The sequence below is a fragment of the Platalea leucorodia genome (genome assembly GCF_965183815.1).
Source record: "Platalea leucorodia genome assembly, chromosome: 4".
In the NCBI taxonomy this organism is placed as follows: Eukaryota; Metazoa; Chordata; class Aves; order Pelecaniformes; family Threskiornithidae; genus Platalea; species Platalea leucorodia.
Window position 1 is genome coordinate 4,121,300 of NC_138826.1, and position 21,399 is coordinate 4,142,698.

The 21,399-nt window shown below is 41.1% G+C and overlaps 2 protein-coding genes across 12 annotated transcripts in view; one reads left to right on the forward strand and one right to left on the reverse strand.

Annotated features, from left to right (window-relative positions):
• Window positions 1–7,231, forward strand: part of UROS (uroporphyrinogen III synthase) — a 21,962-nt gene extending 14,731 nt beyond the window's left edge. For 5 of the 7 annotated variants that reach the window (XM_082309634.1, XM_082309633.1, XM_082309632.1 and 2 more), the window contains 3 exons: window positions 1,661–1,744; window positions 2,229–2,314; window positions 2,392–4,243. In XM_082309634.1, coding sequence (XP_082165760.1) covers window positions 1,661–1,744; window positions 2,229–2,314; window positions 2,392–2,652 — 431 coding nt within the window. In that variant the 3' untranslated portion in view covers window positions 2,653–4,243. Of the gene's footprint in view, window positions 1–1,660; window positions 1,745–2,228; window positions 2,315–2,391; window positions 4,244–4,304; window positions 4,404–5,013; window positions 6,586–7,013 lie in introns of those variants that run through there. The other 2 variants (XM_082309636.1, XM_082309635.1) reach the window with 2 other exon arrangements.
• The window catches only part of EDRF1 (erythroid differentiation regulatory factor 1), a 28,797-nt gene continuing 14,550 nt past the window's right edge, over window positions 7,153–21,399 (reverse strand). For 3 of the 5 annotated variants that reach the window (XM_082309624.1, XM_082309623.1, XM_082309626.1), the window contains 12 exons: window positions 20,476–20,547; window positions 20,209–20,359; window positions 17,760–17,948; window positions 16,509–16,709; window positions 15,890–16,108; window positions 14,501–14,724; window positions 13,943–14,101; window positions 13,505–13,654; window positions 12,682–12,835; window positions 12,297–12,412; window positions 11,363–11,526; window positions 7,626–8,432 (listed from right to left, as the gene is read on the reverse strand). In XM_082309624.1, the coding sequence (XP_082165750.1) occupies window positions 8,261–8,432; window positions 11,363–11,526; window positions 12,297–12,412; window positions 12,682–12,835; window positions 13,505–13,654; window positions 13,943–14,101; window positions 14,501–14,724; window positions 15,890–16,108; window positions 16,509–16,709; window positions 17,760–17,948; window positions 20,209–20,359; window positions 20,476–20,547 (1,971 nt within the window). In that variant the 3' untranslated portion in view covers window positions 7,626–8,260. Of the gene's footprint in view, window positions 7,238–7,625; window positions 8,433–11,362; window positions 11,527–12,296; window positions 12,413–12,681; window positions 12,836–13,504; window positions 13,655–13,942; window positions 14,102–14,500; window positions 14,725–15,889; window positions 16,109–16,508; window positions 16,710–17,759; window positions 17,949–20,208; window positions 20,360–20,475; window positions 20,548–21,399 lie in introns of those variants that run through there. The other 2 variants (XR_014227936.1, XM_082309625.1) reach the window with 2 other exon arrangements.

Sequence of the window (21,399 nt, forward strand, 5' to 3'; positions counted from 1 at the left end):
AAAGGATTAGTGTTTCTTTACAGATAGCACATGGACGGTTCAATTAACTGACATGAGTTGTAGGAGGATTAATGCTGAAACGTTTAGGTTTTATCTTATTATTTTAAAATCTCTTTTACATTCTGTCCCATGTTCATTCTTCCTTCCTGTAATTTATTACAAGCCTATCTGTGGCTTCTGATAAAACTTCAGTGTGCATTTAGGACAGTCAGATATATCTGTGTTGACTCCTACTAGGGTCTTTCCATTTGGATTTACTACGTTGTCCTTTTTTTTGTCCTGAGGCATCACTGATGCTTACTGTTACAAACCAAGAATCTATTTCCAGCACTTTAAAAAAAAATTTATTTTTCTAGTAGTCATTTCTTAAACACGTGTATTAACATATCTGAATTAGTAATAAAATAATGTTTTGAGGAACTCTCATTTATTTTGAAAGATGAATGCCAAACTGTGCGTGGCTGTGTAGAATTTCATCTTGAAATTTTCTCTGTATTTGTTATTTATAGAAAAGGCGAACGCTGTGCAAAAGAAGTCTGCTGTTAAATTCCTATCCAAAAATTGAACTCTTCCTCGATTAAGATGCTCTTTATCTTTTGCAGAGTGTCAATATTCACTTGTATTAGATAAAATCTAGTAGTGAAAAACTTTCCAAAAAATTAGTTTAAGCCCTGAACAAATACTGCGAATCTCCTATAGACAGTGCCGTTCCCTTCGTCCCGAGCCAGGAGCGCGTCGGCACTCACGGCGTGACGCTTACTGTCAGCGTTTGCCCTCGCCTGTCCCCGGCGCGTGGGCTGCGCGGGGCGCGCCGGGCCGGGGCGGCCGCCCCAGTGGAGGAGGTGCAACCCAAGAGGTGGTGACATGAGCACGATGACCTGGTGGTATTTTTTTAAGCAGATATCCTTCGATAATGTATTAGAAACACAAAAACCTATGGAGACTGCGTCCCAGGTGTATCGTGTCCTACCAGAGTTAAGTTATGATCAGCCATGTATCCGAAAGGCCCTTCCAGAATCTCCAAGGGGCTTTCACACATTGGCAACGTAACGATAATTAAGGTTGGAGCTCACTTCCATTTTAAGGGACAAGAGCAAGTGAGGATATCCACCTCCACCCTAGCAATGGAAGTAGAATCATTTTTCCTCAGGGAAGTAAGAAAATAAGACTTTCAGACAGATCGAAACTTTTCAGCAAAGTTTTTCAAAGCAGAACTTTTCTTCTTTGTCTGCCTGAACGGTGTTTTGTATAGAGGGAGCCGTCGTGTATTGCGTGGGACTGCGATTTTAAATAGAAAAGTGAGGAAGATGATTGTGTTTCTGAGGAGGAGGAGATAACTTGCGCAGCACTTGTGTTGCTTTTTAGAATGGCAAGGGGAATAGAAATGCAGTTTATCTTTCGTGAGATCTTTTTAGCCAATGTATTCGTATTGTAGTTATGGAATATTTTTTAATTTACATGCTAAGTAGCCTCTGTCCTCTGACTTGTGGATGCAGTTGCACTGCAGATGTCTTCAGTTATCTTAGGGCTGTGTCTGTGATGAAGCATGTGGCATTTACTGCAGCGTTCAACATTTGATACCTTTACAATGTATTAAATGTATCGTGATTACTCTAATAAAGACATAAGTTAATTAGAGTTCTTGTTTCTGTGTTTACAGGAGAGAAACCTAATTCCTCAGCTCTTCTTTTTCCTTGTGGAGCCCTGAAAAGAGAAGTACTTCCTACAGTACTTAGAGAAAAAGGTTGAACTTCCTTTGGAGCCTCATTTTAATTAGTCAGTTATGAGAAAAGGTGTCTCTAAAGCTCGTGAACTGAATTTGAAGTAGTAAAAATTGAATTGCTGTTATGTTGGCTAGAAGTTAGAGGATGGGAGTAAGAGCCGTGAGGTTGGGTTGCTGCCCGCAGCTCTGGGACTGAGCTGTAGCGTGACCTGAGCACGGTTATTTGCCGCCGCCTTCGCTCTTCTGTGAGAGGGAAGGTAACCGATTCACAGAAGCGTTGCAGGACTTGCCGCTTTTCCAGTGTGCTTTGAGGCCCTCTGAGTGCAGATGCTTTGGTGTCTCTTGCAACTCTAGAAATACCTCCAAATCCTTCACAGAATTTTTTCTGTATCTTTTTAGCCTAAAATAGTACGCCTAAGCGCAGTTAGTATGTTGAGAGTGTTTTATTGACATAATAGAAATTAATGAAACCCTGTTTAATTGTGAATGCGTATTCTGATTCCAGGTGTACCTCTGGAAAGCCTTACTGTTTATCAGACAACCCAACACGCTGACCTGCAAGAGTCGTTGAGCAGTTACTTCTCACAACAGGTATTGGACGCTGATGTCATTTGAGAATTTTTGAGGTATATGATAATACCTAGCAGAATACACCCCTTTTTTTTCAGCTGTCTGTAAATGATACTTGTGGTGATACAAGAATATCCCGCGTAGGCTTCTTGTTTTGTTTCCCTGTTGGCTACCAAGAAAATCCTTTAGCAGAAGTTTCAGACGGAGAGCGCGAGTCCCGCAGTTATTTGTTATGGCAATGGTCAACGAGCCTAAAAGACACAGTGCCTCTGTTTGAAGAAGAAAACAAAGCCTTTCACATTTTGTCTGTCGTTCAAAATATACGTATGTTTCAGAATCACTGGGGAGTAACTGCATAAATAATTACATATTCAGTTTATTCCTTTGAGCTGGACGAGACTGCTTTTTATTGTGTCAGAAATTACATTTAGTGAGGCTATTTATTGAACAGCTCTATTATTAATTTTTATTAGTGTAATTGAAGTATCACTGGACATCTTTGCTAGATATTACAAATCAGAATCCAATAGTAGTTACCTGCCCTACCTAGTTTCAGTGTTCCATCTCTGATTATCCAGTTTATGAATGTCGTCAGCTCAAGTGTTAGAATTCCAAGCGACGTGCTGTTGACAAGTGTATTAAGATATATTTGCTAGAATTGTTATTAACGTTTTGTCTTTTTAAAACCATCTAGTGAATGTCATTAGTCAAGGATCAGTGCATAGTAAAAGACTTGAAGGTAGTAATAATTGCCTTTATTTTTTCAAGACTGGCTTTCTGAATTTTCCATTTGTAGGAGCCTACATCATTTGTAGGATTGATTTTATTCCGAATGCAGACTTTCGTTCTTACAGAAACTTAGCCTCCTTGAGCATGTTGCACCTCTTTTTAAAATCTGTGCATTAATGTCTTGTTAACTGACATATTGATTTTAAAGTTCTTTTTCAAGGGGTCCTGAAAGGTTATGGCCTGGGCAGCCCAGCGGATACATCGTAGTGTCCTGGTGCTCCCAGGCGGATACTGCAGGGCTGAACCCCACGGAATTTAGTTTATAGCAGTTATAAAAGCGAGTCAGCAGTCCATTGGTAGTACTTGGTAACTTGCTGAACTGTTGTTATGGAATGCCTCGCTTGCTGCAATTAGATGTTCGTTTCAGCGCGAAGCTGTTGAAATGCGTTTCGCATGCACGTTGAGTTGTTCGTAACTGGCGATATTGTGGTTATGTATTTGGTGCACGGCGAGCTGACATAAAATAACAAGCGTTTAGCACTTGGTGAGACGAGGAACAGCACTCTGTTAAACCGTCAGTCCGGCCTCCCTGAGCTCAGGCTAGCTTCCCCGTCATGCACGGTAAAATAACAGCAGATGTAGTTTGACTGGAGCCGGCGTATGTTTCTTGTCAGACAGAAAATCATCATAAAGAAGCCACGTGCTTTGGGTCTGCAGCTCAAGAGCTTGGGACCTTCACTCCAGACAGAATTTTGCAGTTTTATTTGGCTACAGAAGATTGCTGCTGCGATCTTAAGGCAGGCTTATTTGGAGAGAGAAAGCTCTCCCAGGGGTCTGCAGTTAAAGGCATCACCTCCTCTTTGCCAGAGCATCTCAGGGCGGGCAGAGCTTCGGGTAAACCACGTGAGCTGGGAAACAGAGAACATGTGCAGGACTGAGATAGATGGGAGTGGATTTAGGGAAATAAATTGCTGAGTTTTCTTGCTAAACAGGAAGATGAGTACGGCTCCAGAACGCTTTCAGTACATTTATCAGCAAGCACTTGTTCAACAAAGTATTTGGTTAAAGTCGCACCTGAATTTCAGCATTCTGTGGTGGAGCGGGGGTTTGGCAGGCTGTCTGCACCGCAGGAAACCCCGTCTGTTGGCTTAACTGCTGCTTGTCATCAGTAAAACCACTTCACGTCCACGTAGAGACAGTCGACGGGACGTCCGTGACAGAGTACCGATACACTGCGGGAATAGCGAGTCATCTGTGCCAACCTATGGTTGCTTTTACTCAGGGAATTCCGGCAAGCGTCGTGTTCTTCAGTCCATCTGGTGTCAAATTTTGCCTCCAGCACATTCAGAAGCTTTCGGGGGATTTTATCAACCATATCAAGGTATCGTCTCTTTAAAAGTGGTGAAATGCAATAGGGAGTAAGTTTGGGGTGGGCGAATGGGAGATAGGAAAGCTGTTACACCCGTTGAAACCTTCATTTTCTCTTTTGTTTATTTCTCTGAAAAACCAGGTTATACCCAGATAGCAAATCCAAATGTTATATAGCTGAGAGCCTTTTTAAAAAAAAAGAAAAAGGAATTGTTTTACTCTAGAATTTTTTCCCCCAACTATCTCGCCCAGTCTCCACCGGGTATAGGCGCTATTTTCTCGTAGTGATGGGAAGGCGTGAATAGTCCTTGCTTGAATCAGCAATGACAGGCTGAGGCCTATTAAAATTGCTCTCACTTTTCCTGTTTTGTGGGACTAAGAGCTTTCAGTGTTCGTCATGGCGAGATAAATAATCTTTCCTAAGTAATTTCTAAGTAGCTCAAGCAATCGGCAGTTTTTAGTACTGAAAATCTTCGACCCGAGTGGTCAGTACAGTTCAGTAGGCTCAGCTATGCAAGTTGCTACACCAACAACATCAGCGAAGGAGGGGTCGGTACCTAAGTAACTAGGAAGAGCTGATGCCGTACCTGACTACGCTACTACACCCGTAAATAATGTTTCAGTTTGCTGCTATCGGTCCCACAACTGCCGAAGCCCTGGAAGCCGCAGGAATCCCAGTCAGCTGCACCGCGGAGAGCCCGACTGCCCAGGACCTCGCCGCTGGGATCCAGAAGGCCCTTTGCTTACAGAACTGCTGTTTATCGAAATGAGAGCCCAGCACGCGCTTGAAGGTGAATATGGCGCTGTAGAGTTTTTCCATTTTGCAGACCTGACGTCCCACAAGAAAGTATTTTTCAGGAATATGCAGCGCTGACCTTGGCAGGGCCTGGTGTGAGAAGCTTGCCTCTAAATATTTAAGAAATCTAGAAATTGTCCAGCATCTGTTAAAGCATCTCACTGTTCCCCTTTTCTCACGCGTGCAGTGTCAGTATTTTCTGTGGGCACACCTTGAAAACTAGCTGTGAGAAGCTGATTGCATCAGAGTAGCGCACTGGAGTAAGTAAGTTCAGTGTTTCACCTCGGGTATCTCCTAGCACACCAGGTCAGGCGTTCATTTCTCTCTGTGATCAGTTTTACACGCACATCTTTTCTCTTTTGTACAAGAGCAGCATACTCGCAATGAAGTATTCTCCGTTGTAAAGCTTACTTGCTTATTGTTCTGCTTTTCAAACATTTATATTGAAATGATGATTGTAGAGTCTTGCTGGAATAGGACAATTCTGTGTGGAGCTAATCGCAGGTCAGCATTCCCACTAACTATCCTTACAGTACAGGGTCTTAAAAAAGCAGTTTTTGGTTTCTATTCCTGTAATGAAGGAGAATTTGTTAACAGAAATAAACTGGCTTATCATCGTTAATAACGGTGTTAGCGTTGTCTGGCTTGGATGTGGTTTATGCTTTACTTTTTCTCCTTTCACAGATAAAACAATTAATCCTATTTAGCACTAATGCTACCTGTGCTAATGCTAAGGAATTCATCGAAGGTTTAAATCATAATATACTCAATTATAATCCTCATGGAAATCATTGGTGCTGTTAGCGTAGTGCTGAGCTTCATAGAATGACGGAGAAATCCTCATTTGCCGTAAGTTTCTATTAGCTTAATTCTGAGCATATGACCTGAATGTCCAGTTAGGTCGGATGCTCTGTACCTCAAATAAGTTCATCTGAACCCAATTACGTTTATATAAACTGAAGTAATTTCAAATTGTGTATTTGGGTGCCTCGGTCAGACCAGGCGCGATAAGACAACCGCTGTGCTTTATAGAGGGGTTCAATTTCTTGAGGTGAAACAGGGTCTCAGAAGTGTACGAACTGCTGGGAGATGACGGTGAACGGTGGGAGGAATACTTCAGGACTCGAATCACCCTGGATGCAGCTGCAGGATGGTGTAGATGTGCCTCAGGGAAAGAAGGAAGGGAAGGATTATGCAGCAGTTATTGACTTTGCGCCTCCCCCCCCCCCACACTTTTTATTTTAAGACGATTGATGTTAAGCCGGTGAACGTTCAGGTTCAGCTGGGTAGCGGCATTGTAACATTGAGCGTGCAGTACTGTTCATCTCTTCGTTCAAAAGTAAAGCCACGGCAGCGGTAGCCTAGGTTACACCTAGTTGTTCATCTCACTCACCAGCTCAGGCCTGTTTCTACACGGCTTTCCAGCAGAAACTGGCAGTAGCCATCATTGCCAAGTGATCCTCTCACCAGGAATCAATCTCTCTATTCTCTGTGCCCGAGATCCTGTTGCTGACCTCAGCCATCTTGCTTCGGCACCCCTCAGCTCCTCTGCTCTGAAGAAGAGACTTTGTCGTGAACGTATTTCTCCTGCCCCTCACCGCTGATGGTAACAAGCTCAGGCATCGTGCTTTTAGCCATCTCTTCAGCCTCCTGCAGCTTTGACCTCACCAGAAGCGAGGAGGGTGGGTGGAAGGGGCATTGCAGGAAACCTAAGCCCCCACTCTGGCGCCTTTTTCGGATCAGTCATCCCGAATCAGAAGCAGCAGAACGGATCCACGCGCCGCCTGCCATCTTTCATCCTCTCACGAGGTGCTTTGGTTCTTTCAGGTGCGGTTGTGCTCCGTGTGGCATCAGAAAGATGGGGGCTCTTCTGAAGGCAGAGCGGAGCACGCACTTGTAAAACCACGTTTGAAGCGTCAGGATAGAAATTTCTACAAACTGGGGGTTTCTGGGTGAAAACACACCCATCTAAAAAAGCATCATTCTGTGTCTCTCACCGAGAGCAAGACTCGCCTCCTGGAACCAAGCAGCTTAAACAGTTCAGTCACTACCTGTGTATTAAGTATAGAGAGATTAAAATACATACATAGGCGTACATGCACACATGTAAAAACTGTTAATACTCTGAAATAAACAGTGTGTTTTATACTGTTATTATACAATAACGAACTACATTTATTTGTAGAAAAAGATGAAGACATCAGAAGCTATATTTCTGAAAACTTTCTCTCTACATATTTCCAAAAAACACAGTCCTCAGGTGCAGAGATGAATACTACACTTGATTTTTTCCAGCCCCCACTGCCTTTCAAATAGTTTTAATTCTGTTGAGCAGTTTGCTTCTCTGGTGAGGGTCACAGCAGTCATAACCAAAAAAACCAAGACAGATTCATGAGTTTATACTTAATAAATAAATTTTTATTTAAAAATACACTCTCATTTATTCACAGTTTCAAGTCTGAAAAAGATAACACTATTCTCGATCAACTCAAGCACAGCTAAAACCACTCACTTCCTGGGGCAAATGAAATCCCAGCGATGGCTAAATATTGGCAAGAGTCTTGCATCGCAGCTAGGAAGGCACACGTTTTTGTGCAGGGTAGTAACTGTCATGGAAGTAGTGTGTCCGTCTGTCCCCGCAGTCAGCAGACATTTCCTTGTACAACTTCGGTTCCTGCTACCGGTTGAAGTGTTCCGGTGAAGCCTTGCTTACAAAGTGTATCTCATTAAATATCAAACCAGAGCAACTGTGAGATTACATTTTTATGCAAAACTTCTATATCACTGCAAAGCCCATTACCTGTGAGAGAAAAACCAGGAATTTCTCCAACATAAAAAACTGTTAAATTTATATCCAGAACCCCAAACTGGCATTTCAAACAAAGAAACGCTAGTAACTGAAGCATTACGGAGTTCCCGCAGGATAAAAAGGAATTCCTGCTCTTTCCCAGATGTACAATGTAACAACGCAGGCGATATTATCACCTTCAGTAAATACAAATATCGCATGGGAAAAGATACCACCGATCCCACGCATAGCAAGGCACGGTTTCTGCTGTTCCGCAGCGTTTCAGTCACTGAATTCCTCCATTACTGGCTTCGGTATTCCGAGCCAGCTGCTCCAGTAAAGTCAAGATTACCTCTATTCGTTCTAGCAGAGTCATGCTTTTGTTAGCCGTTGCACGCAACAGCAGGGAGTAAACTTGCTTGTTTGTTTTAAGAACAGCTTCTTCTTCGTTAATGCCCCTGAAAAGAAAACAGAGAATCCAAACTACTGACCTGCCACAATATTTTATTCTGCAAGTTATCAAAACAATTTAACAGCGTTGATGACTATCCCTGTGAACCCACATGGCGGGTGTTTGGAGTCGAGTCTCTTAGTTCCCGAGTTCCCATTTCCTACCAGTTCGCAGCACTGCGGGCAGAGCCTCTGCTTCTGCTGCGGGAGGGATAAGGCGTTCCCATTCTTATTCAGCTCCAGTCTGGCCGTTTTATTAACTCACGATCCCAAGTCACGTCGTAAACCCTCCAAAATCCAGGTCTCCGTGCCAAAACTCCGTACTTTTGTCTCGGTCTGTGCCTAACCCCATCGTGCCAAACGCGACCAGACACCTGAACGCTCGAGGCGCGCGCCGTTCGCTCCCAGCTCTCCCCTCTGAACCACCACAGACATCGTTTTCCCCTTCGAGTCTGAGGCCCAGGACCTGCCCCCGCTCTCTCAGCTCCGCACACCTAAGCCATTTCCCTGCGAGAGAGACTTTCCCATGCTAATACCTCTACACAAAAGAGCTGCTCCTCGTCCGCCCGTCTGCAGTCCAAGCTCCCAGCAATTTTCTCAATTTAACAAATATTGTAAATCACTTATCACATGCGTGCTGGCATTTGCTTTGGCCCTGGCACCCCTCCTCTGCTACACTTAATGTCCAAGACTAACAAGTAAGTGACCCCAACAAGAAACAATAAAAAAAAAAAATGCTGCCATTGATATTATAAATAAATTAAGAGTGTATGTGTGCAAGCAGCAGTCAGTTTGATTGCAAATGCTTTGGGAATTACCGAGATATGGTGAAGCAAATTGAATTCATAACACTTGGCAGAAATCAGAGAGGTTTATTTATTAAACAGAACAGGTAGTCAATAAAAAGCCACTGAAATGCAAACTATTTCCAGGATAAGCTACAAGAATTCCCAGAACGAAGTATTACTTTCAATTACTTCTTTCCTCCAATTTACATAGCCAAGCTCAGTTACGCTTATGCATTTCACTTTTAGAGGGTAAAACCTTGATTTCATCCAGTTTTATTGCTAGTCTGCAAGTTTCACCATCAAACATTCATTTTACCACATGTTCTCCTGTTCTCTGCCAAAGTGCATCCGAGACCCTGAGAGAGCGTTTGAGAGCTCCCATTCCCCCCTCTCCAGCCCGTTATTAAACCAGGAGGTTTAATAACCTACAACGCAGAGCTGAGGAAACGCGTGCAGGATGCGCACAAGGCGCCGGGAGGGTGAAGCGAAGGGCAGTTCCACGCTGAGCCTCAATCCCCCCCTGTTTAAGACTTTAACATGTCATAGCAACGCTCCCGTTTCACCGTGTTGGAACTGCAACACGTGCCCTGCCTGGAATCTTCAGGACAAGACCCCATTCGAGAGAGACGGCGATGAGAAAGTAAGCAAGGGGGAAAAAACCCACAAAACAAAAACCAGGAGTGTTTTGTTTTACAACACCCATATTACAAGGTAACAGAACCAAACCAATTTACTCAGTTACTTGGACACCTACCTGGGTACATACAAATTATACTTTAACCCTCTGCATTTCACATGTTCAGATTGCCACCTTGTGGAAGCTCTTTTTTAAAGAGCGAAAGCGCCCAACGATGCGCCTAAACCACCGCTAAGAAAGCAGACAGGCTTGCTTTCTGTCTCGTGGTTCTCTCTTTACCAGTCTCCTACTACCAGCAGACAACTGACTGTGCAGGATGGAGTCATTTCACAGTCTACTTTTCACAAAATAGCACTTGCACCAGCAGTGGTTCAATCTGAAAAACTATTAACTTCCAACAATAAAAGAATTCTGTAGAACTGTACGCTAGAACTGATGCCACATTTTCATAAATTAACTTTATATAACATTAGGAACAGCAAGATTATGCTGCTGTAGCGTCTGCAATCAAACACATTTGCTGCCGAGGGAATAAAAGGTATTGTCTGGATCCCAAAAGCAAAGCCACACACACCGAAATGTAACCAGCAGAAGCAACAGCGGCGTAAGGAATTCCATTCCACACCTCATCCCAACAACACTTCAAGGTCAACACAAGGAGAGGCCACATTTGTTCTGAATCCCAGCAGCAAGACAGAAGATGATTTCTTCACTGCACTCCATTAGGTGTTAGAAAATTCTTTAACGCCAGTGAGTTATCTTCCCCGTATACATCCCTCTCTATTTACAGCATTCCGGAGGCGCCTACATTTATTCTCAAATATTTTTCTTGCTAAACTATGCTGTCTCTGATATATTTTATCATTAGGATATATCAAAAGATCAGCAGTACACAGTAGTTTCTCCCCCACTAACTTCAAGTGCTCTGTCACAGACGAAGACCAGAGTCAGTTAAGATCAAGGACACCACATACACGGAGCTCATTTCCTGAACAAACAGTTCCATTAAAAAAAAGACAACGAGAAGTATGCCAGCAAAATAACGGTGGTACAAGTTAAACTGCTCTGTGTGTGAGCTGATTCTTATGAAGGACATAGGATTTATATCCCCTAAAGGGTAAGTCAGATATCACAGAGCACAATAAAGCATTCCTAACTGTACTGTGCCTTTCTGACGATTACAAACTGTTATTTCCCTATTCGAATACAGCCATTCAAGTCTGACTTTTTTGTCCTCGCTCAGTCCTGGGCTGCTGTCAGGAAAGAGGAGAGAAAAAAGCTGCCTAGACACTCAGTAAAGATGTTTCTTGGTCATTCCCTCAATTACACACAAAACCACAGAAAACATGCAAAATGTAGACGATCAAGGTGTATCTCGGCTCCTTCTCCACACAGAAGAGTCACCTCCGTGAAAGAATACATATCCCGCTTTCTTGCATGCTTAGAGTACGTAGTCTGTATGGATTTACGGATGGGAATCACATCTACACATGCATATCAAGGTTCAACTTACCCAATTTTTTTTTTGGTTGAAGTTAACAACTTAATGGATTGGAGGAGAAGGAATGACATTCTGGACTCAAAAATACTAAGCAGTTTCAATACTTCTTCTTTGTTAAGGCCAGCAGAGGAATCATTAGGTGACATATTCTCAGCACTACTTTTATCCTTGCTTTTCTACAAGGAGAGAAAAACCAAAACCCACGTCACTGAACTGCACCATTCCAACGCGCTCCAGCTGAGTCAGACAACCACACCTGCGGGTGAGCTCACTCTTCTCAGGGGCAGTACCAACATCACAACTGCTATGACACCCTGTTTACGAGGCTTCAGTAATTAGCTCATGTCCACACTGTACCCAAGTTATGCCGACCGCCCATGCTGTACATATAGACAGTAATTTTTAGTTATAAAAACATTATCAGGAAAATATGGACTTGACTCCCCAACCTGTTGCTCAAATTGTCAGCAAGGGATGAACATGTCAGCATACATTGCAAGTAATTATTTAGGCCTCAAGAACCTCTTAACACTAGCTACAGATAACCTTCCACGTTTTAGTATTTCAATATTAAATATACTATATAGAGAGAATTCCCATTTATATTGTACATACATTCTTAACTTCTTTAAGACGACTTTTAAGGGATAATACAGAGTTGCACAGAACCCCATTCACTCAGTCAGTCAGGACACAGCCATATACAAACATGTTTTCAGCCATCCCCGGATGAAAGGTTTGTTCTAGAGTAATTTTTTTTTTTTTAATCCACTTCCACTTAAAGGCTAGAAGTGAACTGCAACAGGCTCAAACCCTGTCCACGCTATTTAAGCAACCAGCTCTACTGAGAAGTAACCACGCAGTATCTTCATTGCTAATGACCAGTTTTATGTGAATGCAACAGATACCATGGAGCAGACAATCAGACCATTTGACTTTCATTTACCTGTTCACTTTCTGCCACAAGCTCTTTCCTGATGAGCTGGAATGCACCCTTGGTTTTTGCCATTATATCTAGGGCCCCAAACAAAGTCTTTAATTTCCCAGCACTGCTGTTCTGACCTAAAAAAAAAAAAAAAACACCAAACAGTAAAGTCAAGGACACAAATGGCTTATGTTACAGATGGCACTTTTTCTTCCATCCACAAATTTCAGGAGTTCTCACAAGAAAACCACGTACAGTCCCAGTAAGATAAAAATCTCTCTTCTCTCTTGAAGAAAATTCTATTCTGCAAAGCAGATTACTCCTGCTCTCATATACAAAGTTACCTAAAAATGAAATTAAATAGGTAGTTTGGAAAGCTGTTGTGGTAAGACAGAGCTAGACTTACTCGCCATCTGGAATTCTGCAAATGCCACTCTTTCCAGCTGCACACGAAGGAACTCACAGGGCGCGTCCTTCAGGAGTTGGAAGAGGCGTACTGCTTTACTATAATGAAGATCAGCGAGTACACGGTGTTGTTTCCTCAAGTGTTCATCACCAACCTGCACTCAAAGTAGGGAACGTAGTAAATCCGACAATTTGTATGTTCATGAGGTAACCAGTAGAAAAAAAGCCTGCTTATGGACTACACGAGCTACCAACAATCATTCCCCAGTTCATTTCATAACGGTTCATCTAAACATCTACACATCTCTAGAATACATCACCAGCCCGTCATCTTCGACGCCACTGTCATTTCATAGCTACTGCTAACAAATTCACATCAAGTAGAACTAAGTTAATCATAAAGAATAATAATTTGGAAAAAAAAAATCAGAAAGCAACATGCAAGTCTACACTAAGGCTTTAATAAATCATACGCTAATGTTCTAGCAGAAGGCTGCCTGCTTAAGTATCAGAAGAGTGGCTTGGAAGCCAAAGCAAACCAATGTAAATATTTATCATCAATGGCTTCTGTTATGAGAGCATGGAACTACCAAGAATAGACAGAACCATAAAGCTCAATGCGCTCTATAAAGGACAGACGGCTCTTAAAAGTAACATTGTATTTCACAAGGATTTGAAAATAAACCACCTCACATTTCTTTGGTTAAATCATTTAAATAAATATATCTCAGCTACCGGTAGAAGGGTAAGTATCAATCTCCACACACACTGGACACGTTATGTATGGATCCTATATAGAAAACCAAAACAGTTTGTACAAATACCTGGTTTCTCAGGCAACTGTGGTACATTGAAGCAAGCCTGTGGTGGATGGTTGCAGCCCGATACTGGCAGAGAGGCTGTCGTGCAGACACTGTATCAACATCGCAATACTTCAAGGACTTCATCATGGCTTCACTAACTTCCTTCTCTATCTACAAGATAAAACAAAAAGATGTAGTTGTGATTACTTGGAAACTAGACCACCACTATGTGCAAGTGTAAGGGTTAAATCTCTGTTTGTGGCACTATCTTTTCATGAAGCCAAACCTTAAAAATGCAAGTGACTAAACATTTTTTGGTTTGCAAGAACAACTTGACAAGAGTTCTTCAACCTAATAAAGGTTTACAAGTTATTCCAGTATCAATTTTGCTCAGCATTTAGTTTTTCAGGAAGACAATAGCTTATTTTATCAGATGTTGTCACAAATGCTCTTCATTACCTGTTCCTGAGCCTTCCGTGACAGCGGAGCATAATCCTGCTGTAGAGTTGCCATCGTGAAATATGTAGTAGACAGCTCCCAGTTCACAGAATCCCAAACGGCTGGATGCACATCCCTCTTCCCTAGTGATCTTAATGCCTTCAGATAGTAGTCAATAGCCTACAGATTATAAAATAATACACGTACATGGTTACTGCTTTACTCATTCCCAAGGAAGCATTCCAAAATAATCTGAGCCTTCTTCCGTGTTTTCCTTACACCCAGTTTGGTCATAACTTTAATCCTGACCATGCATTTCTGCCTCCCTTGTGTCTGGTACTGCAGTCTGTTAAACATCAAGATCTGAATGCCACAGCGCTTCATAGATCAGGGCAATGGAATCAAACCTCAACAACAATACTGAAGCCTATACAGCGAGGATCTGGATAACACGGAAGCAGGAGAGGTATCTCAAGTTATTACATCAAGAGTTACGGATATTTACAAAGATATTTACAAATATTCTGCAGTAAAAGGCATGTTAGGGTATGGGCCATTCTAAAAATAGAATGATGTTACCTTATTATAATAAAGGGCCTCTTCTGGGGAAAACTCTCTTTTGAAGTCACCTTCAGTCGCACAGTGCGCCTGAGCACAAATTCGCATCAGTCTTCCCGTGTTGCACAGCAGAAGAGCAGCATTGGTTGCATCATCAATTGACTCAAAATTCTGAATTCCTTCTTCAAAGCACGAGAAGCTTTTCTTCCAGAGTTGCTGCTCTGTCGTCGATACATTTTTACTCACTAGGGTTAAGACACGAGGCTTACCATCTCATTCAAATTCTTGAAAGATAACTGAACAAACATTGCCATTGTGTTCTTTCTCGTAAACAACCTTTTAGTTTAAGGGTGATAAATGATTCTGAAGAGCCAATTCATGGAAAATACTCTTAAGAAAACCTCAAACACATGAAAATCTTAATAGTCCATTTCAGATATTACACACACTATACTTCCAAAAGAATTGTGATAACGTGACACACAAAACACAGGGGAAATTAACAGGATAGAACCCGGATTTTTTTTTTTTCAGGGTAATATTCAGGGTATTGCAGTTACTTCCATAAGCTTACAGTATGAAACAAGTAAAAACTGACTTTTACAGACACGTGACATTCAGTATTTGAGCTTTGACTTCAGCTAAATAGCAGTTCTGTAAAAACATGGAGATTATGAAAAATTACAAAATTAAAAGTCCAACCCCAAATCCTTCAAATATTAATTGGACAAAAGTCACAGAAAACAGCCGGTATTTGGGAGACTGGAGCTGTTTACGCTGAACCACCACCATCTAATTTGTTCTAGTTTATATTTGTAGACAAGACATTATTGGTTTTGCTTTCAAAAACAAAAACCCACTGAACACCTTACCCTACAAGGAAGCTTAGCCAACCTCCACTTCCTCAGAAAAACCCCACCAAAAATAAACCAGAAGCAAAGCTTCCAATGATTTACTTACCAAAAAATTTATAGGCTGACTTCACTGAAACTATTCATATGTTTAAATTAAGCTTACACTCGTTCACACTGGGCTAAACCAAACACATCAAGAATGCAACATGCCCTCCCTTTTGTAAGTGTTGGTTTAAAGTTTCCATCATGTTTTTGAGGGCATTCTACACTCTTTCAAAATAATTTCTCCAAAGCTATAGATTCCATTATTCACTTTAGGCTCAATTAAGTACAGTGTAAAAGCCACAGTAATCTTTTGTAGACAATATTTACAATGGACATGAAAATTACGTAACATCAACTACAGAAAAGTATTTACTACAGAAAAGTATTTACTATGAAGTTCTTTGAATGTCTTCTTTATAATCAGAAATACTCAAGATTTCTTGCGCTGTTAGTGAACACGATTATTGCTGTAGCTCTGTAATAGTAAGAAGTGAAAAAAAAAAATACTTGCCCACTCGCTCAGTCTGCACTGCAGCAGCCTGGTTCATGTAAAACACTCCAATCTCGTTCCTGATGTTACCCATCCTCTTTAGTACCTGTATACGCTGCTCTGGATTTTGGTTTTTTAAGTTACTGAAAAGTAAAATTTCATAAGCTGCTTCGTAACATTTACAGCTGACGGAAAGTTGGCATTCCAAGTCTGTAGACAAGTCAGTAGCCCAGGCAAACACTAGAAAACAAAATGCAAAGCCTGCATCTCAAACAGTATTTCCAAACACACTTAAATCTGTGATAGTCATCATTCTGGGCATTCTGCTCTAGACTAAGTATAAGACCCATGTCAGAATGATCCCGCAACTTCTACAGATAAGCACAATTTACACATTACTTAAACAATTACTGTCTTCCGTTATTTTACAGCTTCAGGCATGTCATAAAATATCTTGATCAACCTCCTTACATATGACAGGCACGATAAGCTTTCTCTGAAGTAAACAGAACTGAAGCATAATAAACCCTCCTCCAGAAACGACACTAGTGCATGGTCTGGGGAGGCATGTTTTGGGAAACAATGAAATTACTTACATCTGTCATATAACTGAATTATGGCAGTTATATCAGTATCATACCTTGGCACCTAGATTCTCTGTGAAGACTGTGTAGTATTTCCTGATCTTCTTTTGTTTGGTAATTATATTCTTCAAGATATGCTGCTCTGTTGTTTGCATTTTGAGCAAGCATTAATTGGATATCTCCACAAAGGGTTAAACACTGACAAAGAAATACTAATACTTCAGGAAGCATGCTGGCGCAGAGACAACAGTAGGTATCTATTAGAAAAAAAAAAAATCCCATGGATGAGGGAGGGGGAAAGAAAAGAATTAAACGTCAAAAGGTTTGACACAGGCTGACAATATAATTGTTTTTTCTGTTACCTGTCACACTCATTCTCTGTATGGAGACAACAGATGTTCTTGTAAGAACTAACCTATTTTAAAGTCATAGTTGCTCTATGCAGCTGACAGTTTCAAAAGAGCAACTACGTGCTTCAAGATGAGCAGTGAATCTGGTAATTACAAATGCTAATCTTAGATGTGACTAAAGGAAAACTGACTTTCTACAGATTAACTCAAGTGAGATACAGCCTGAAAAATTAACTTCCAAAAGGTACAGTTTAAACTTGAGAATCAAGTCTTTCAAAGACTGAAAGCTGAAGAATGCTTTGAGTCTCTGATAACCATATTGATGCTTTGTGTTAAGATCAAGTGTTCTTGCTCTATAAGCCTCCCCGTGCCCCAAGCCCTACAAATAGGGAAGCAAAAGAGCAGTATCAAGCTAATGGCATTTCCTGATTAGTTATTCTCATTATTGTAGTAATATTCTAAACAGCCTGATTTTACTTCTTTCGTTTTCCTCAATAATACTTGAAGATGTATTTCATTTCAGAGGAGTATCCAATTCAGCTGATGAACAAATTTGGTATTTCTGAGGGTCAGGAATATTTTTAAATGAAATGGGAACCACCAGGCATTTCCAGTGAAAAAACACCTGCATGCAGCGATAGCACTTAGACCACAGAATACCGTCTTGGTTTTGGCACCAGGACAGACCCTCCTAACTTCAAGTGCTCTGAAGCTCCAAATCTGCACTCCAGGTTTCCCAATCTGTCAAAATGGGAGCACCTTTCTACCAGACACAAGAGTTATTCTTACTACAGACTTCCCTCCTGAATAATGAGCTAGACAGTTTAACTAAACACACGGTTGTCAGACTTGTCACTGCACGCCACTAGGATAAATCATGCACAACAGAAGTATTTGATATCGTGAAAGGTATACACAGGCAACAGTGCAGATGACAAATACGTTCTAGCAACTTACCGTGGCACTGTAAAGCCAGCTTGATGTATCGTAACGCTCTCCCATATTTCTGTAGAATCATAGCAGCATCAGATAGGACGTAATAAGCCTTGGATGATTTCAGAATGAGCTGGAGTTTCATTTTATATTGCCACGATCCAGGAATCATTCCTGACTGACTGGAATGCTTACCCTTCTGAAATGAGCCCACTGTAACACAAACGGAACCTCATCATTTAAATGTCATCTCCATAACATATGCCAGAGGTTGGACGTAACTTCATCAGCATACCGCCAGAATGTAAATTGCCTTATTACAGCTCTGCATGAGTAGAGTTATGCCAACTTGCCTGCCCCTACATTTTTCATCTGCAAAACAGACCCAATACTTGGAACTTTTCCACATACTCCACCTGATAGCAGGACGCTCGAATACAGTGACAATGCAGCTAGCCTCTCATATTTCAAACAGCTTTTGAAAGAGAGGAGTGCAGTGGCCAAGACTATTCTGTTAGGTAGCAGTAGAAAAGAATGGGAAAGCCACAGGCATAATTTGTCACGTTCTCCACCAAATCCTTAGGATATATGCTCTGTTAATGTATGAACAGTCTCAAAGCCAGAAAGCCTCCATTTGTGAGTTTAGCCTCCGGCACAGAAGGAACTGGATAAGCTGGTCCTTCCCGCAAGGAAAACCGATGTCTTTCTCACACTAGTTTCAAGACATCCTCAGCATAAGATTATGAAGGTTCCTTCTTCGATGCAGCGGTTATGGAACCAGAAAGAACAGGCCACTGACTTTAGGCATAAAGGACAGAATTTTGTCCTGACAATATTTGCACACAGAAATTAGTCTCTTGCTTCCAGGTGGACCTACAAGGCCTGACTTGCAAGCCCACTATCTTTAGTAAGTTCTAGAAGAACTACATGTTTATGTTAGGACAAAGACAAATCTAATACAGGAACAACTCATGCAGTTAAAGACACAGAATGCACACATACTGTATATATAGTATGTCTATATATATTCAAAAGTAGTTCTCTTCAAGAATTAGGAGCACTTATCCTTTCTATATGCATGTAAACATACACATGTAGCAGAGAAACTACATAATTTGCATCACAGAAAACGAACAAATGCACATACTGGAGAAGCAAAAGCTTCTCCCTTATGTTTGAACTATTTTTCTCTAGGTTGAATTCAATCCTTATGACCCAAACAAGTAGCAGCATTGCTACTTCAGGGAAGAACTCCAGCACAGCTCCAGCCATCAACTAAAGTATTTTTTTCTGATCTGTGCAGTATTTATCTCCCACATTCCCCAGGGAACACCTGTTTCTAAACAGAAGAAGTTAACATGTGGGCATTCTCTTTGCCAGCTAGCAAGCAGCTGCAATGTGTCATCAGTTCCAAGTTGTGAAGGCAGAAGACAAGAGCCTGGCTGCAGGAAATAAGCACGCTGTTCTTGCTGAGCTGTCCTAGGTAAAATTCCTCAGTAGGTCTTGGTAACAACTAGTCTCACAGTCCACATTAACAGTACTGTGCAGAATTGATGCAAGCTCAACACAGTTAACTCTCTGATGGAGGTGTTAAATTCCGTGGTCACATATCTGATAAAAACTAAGAAAGTATGCATACATCTCCAGGTCAGCGACATTCAAGAGACAATCATAAAACTGGAAGAGAAGCATGAGAACACTTAAATGAGTAACTCAAAACTGAACTTGCTTATTATTTAGAGATTTTCAAAGGGGAGGACAAAAGAAAGAATAAAGAATTGTAAAAATATGCAAGACTTAAATTTCTTGCTGGGTTAGGCTTATAGGGCTTCTCACCCTGCAGGGAACTCTACTACTTTCAGAAGATGACTCTTTCCTATACCCTTTTATAGCACTCCAGAGAAAAATAAAATAGACAGACTATAGTCTGAAACTTCTAGAGTTTGAGTATTTAAGCAAACAAAGCATCTTTTATTTGCTGCTTCCTTCCACAATTTTAGAGGTACAAGAGAAAAACAAAATCCTAGTTAATGTTTTATATGCAATTCAGCAGGAAGCATAATGTAGGAGAAAAACCTGCCACAAGTCAGAAGTTCTTCCACAAAACTTCCAAGTCACAAAAAAAGAATGAAGACTGTTTTAAAAACAACCCACACAACTTACAGTGCTCTTTGTACCAAACCCCAAAATACTAAGCCCTTATGGAAGTCATCTGCAAGCCGCATCTAAATAGGGTCCAGTAAAATTATGTGTTTACTAATAAAAGATGCTTTGATATGTAAAATATCCCAACTGAGCTATTCTTTTCATATTTAAAAAGGAACAGACTGTTCTCCAGTTTTCGGTATACTACTTTTGCTTATGCCATAGTGTAATTAGTGACTATACACACGCTGTTTTGACAATCAAAATAAAGTAGCAGAAGTTTGTGTTGGCACTGGAAAGGTCTTATTTGCACAACAATACAACTTACTTTTATCTAGAAATAACGCCATCTGTTTTTCCAGACACTCGGGACCACCACTGGTGGATTCATCTTCATATTTCAATGGGATTGGTGTGCTGGGGTCAGCTGCAGGAAGGTCACCCTCTTTTTTAACACTGCTGTCAACAGACTTCAAGCCCTGCAAGAAGAAAAAAAATCTTTAATTCACCTTGAAAGCAATATTTAGCAAATATGGAATACATCAAGAAGTTGGTACTAGGTGAAACATCATTAGAAGGTTGATGGTAAACTCACCTCCAGGACGTAGTTGAGCACTAGCCTGCAGCGCTCCTCCGTGCCATGGCAGACAGGAAACGCGCAGCTCGGCTTCATTGAGGGGGGCAGCAGGGAAGGAATAAGAAGAAAATAAAGGTTCAACATATGAAATATCAAAATTACTGGTTAGAAGATGCAAACGAGAGATAGCATTAAGAAAACCTGCTTAAGGAACATCTGAACTCTACACTATGAAGTGTCGCAGTATTTCTTTCCTTTATCTCAGTGAGCAATTCATATACCTGGTCATCTACACTTGGCCTCTCCTGGTAATGCCCAAGACTATGCAAAGAGGAGAAAAGATGAGACGACTCTATTCCGTAAGAGTAATTACAAAAGCATCCATAGATGGTCTGCGATGCAGACCCGGGAAGATAAGCAGATTCAATACTATACAGAAATTATTTCTTCAGCTTATACATTGAAGTTGCCCTTTTGTAACCGTTGGAACAACTCAGTGCCTTGGGGGTTTTTCTGGGGGTTTGGTTTTTTGTTTTCTTCTGGGGTAGAGTAGAAGGGAGAGAAGAAAGGGGAAATTGAGTGCTTCTGCACCTGTACGAGTTGTTGTATTTTCAGCTGATGGACCTTGAAGTGTTAGAAATTATGACAGCAATAAGAGTTAGAAATTTTTTTAGGAAATCTTGTTCTTTGCTACTCAGCACAGACATTAGAAAAAAAAAAAAGGTTTAGCTTTTAACCAATGAGAGTCATTTCATAATCATATCCCAATATAGGTTAGACAAGTAAAACATCAAAAGAAAAGTAAAATGCTATGAACAGTTTCTTCATTCATCTTCCCAGTTTCTCGTTTTCCTCTGTTTTGTTTCAATAATAACACACAGAAAGTACGATGAAGGTAGCAGTGTTGCACTTCTGCCAATTCACTGATGAAGCACATGTATG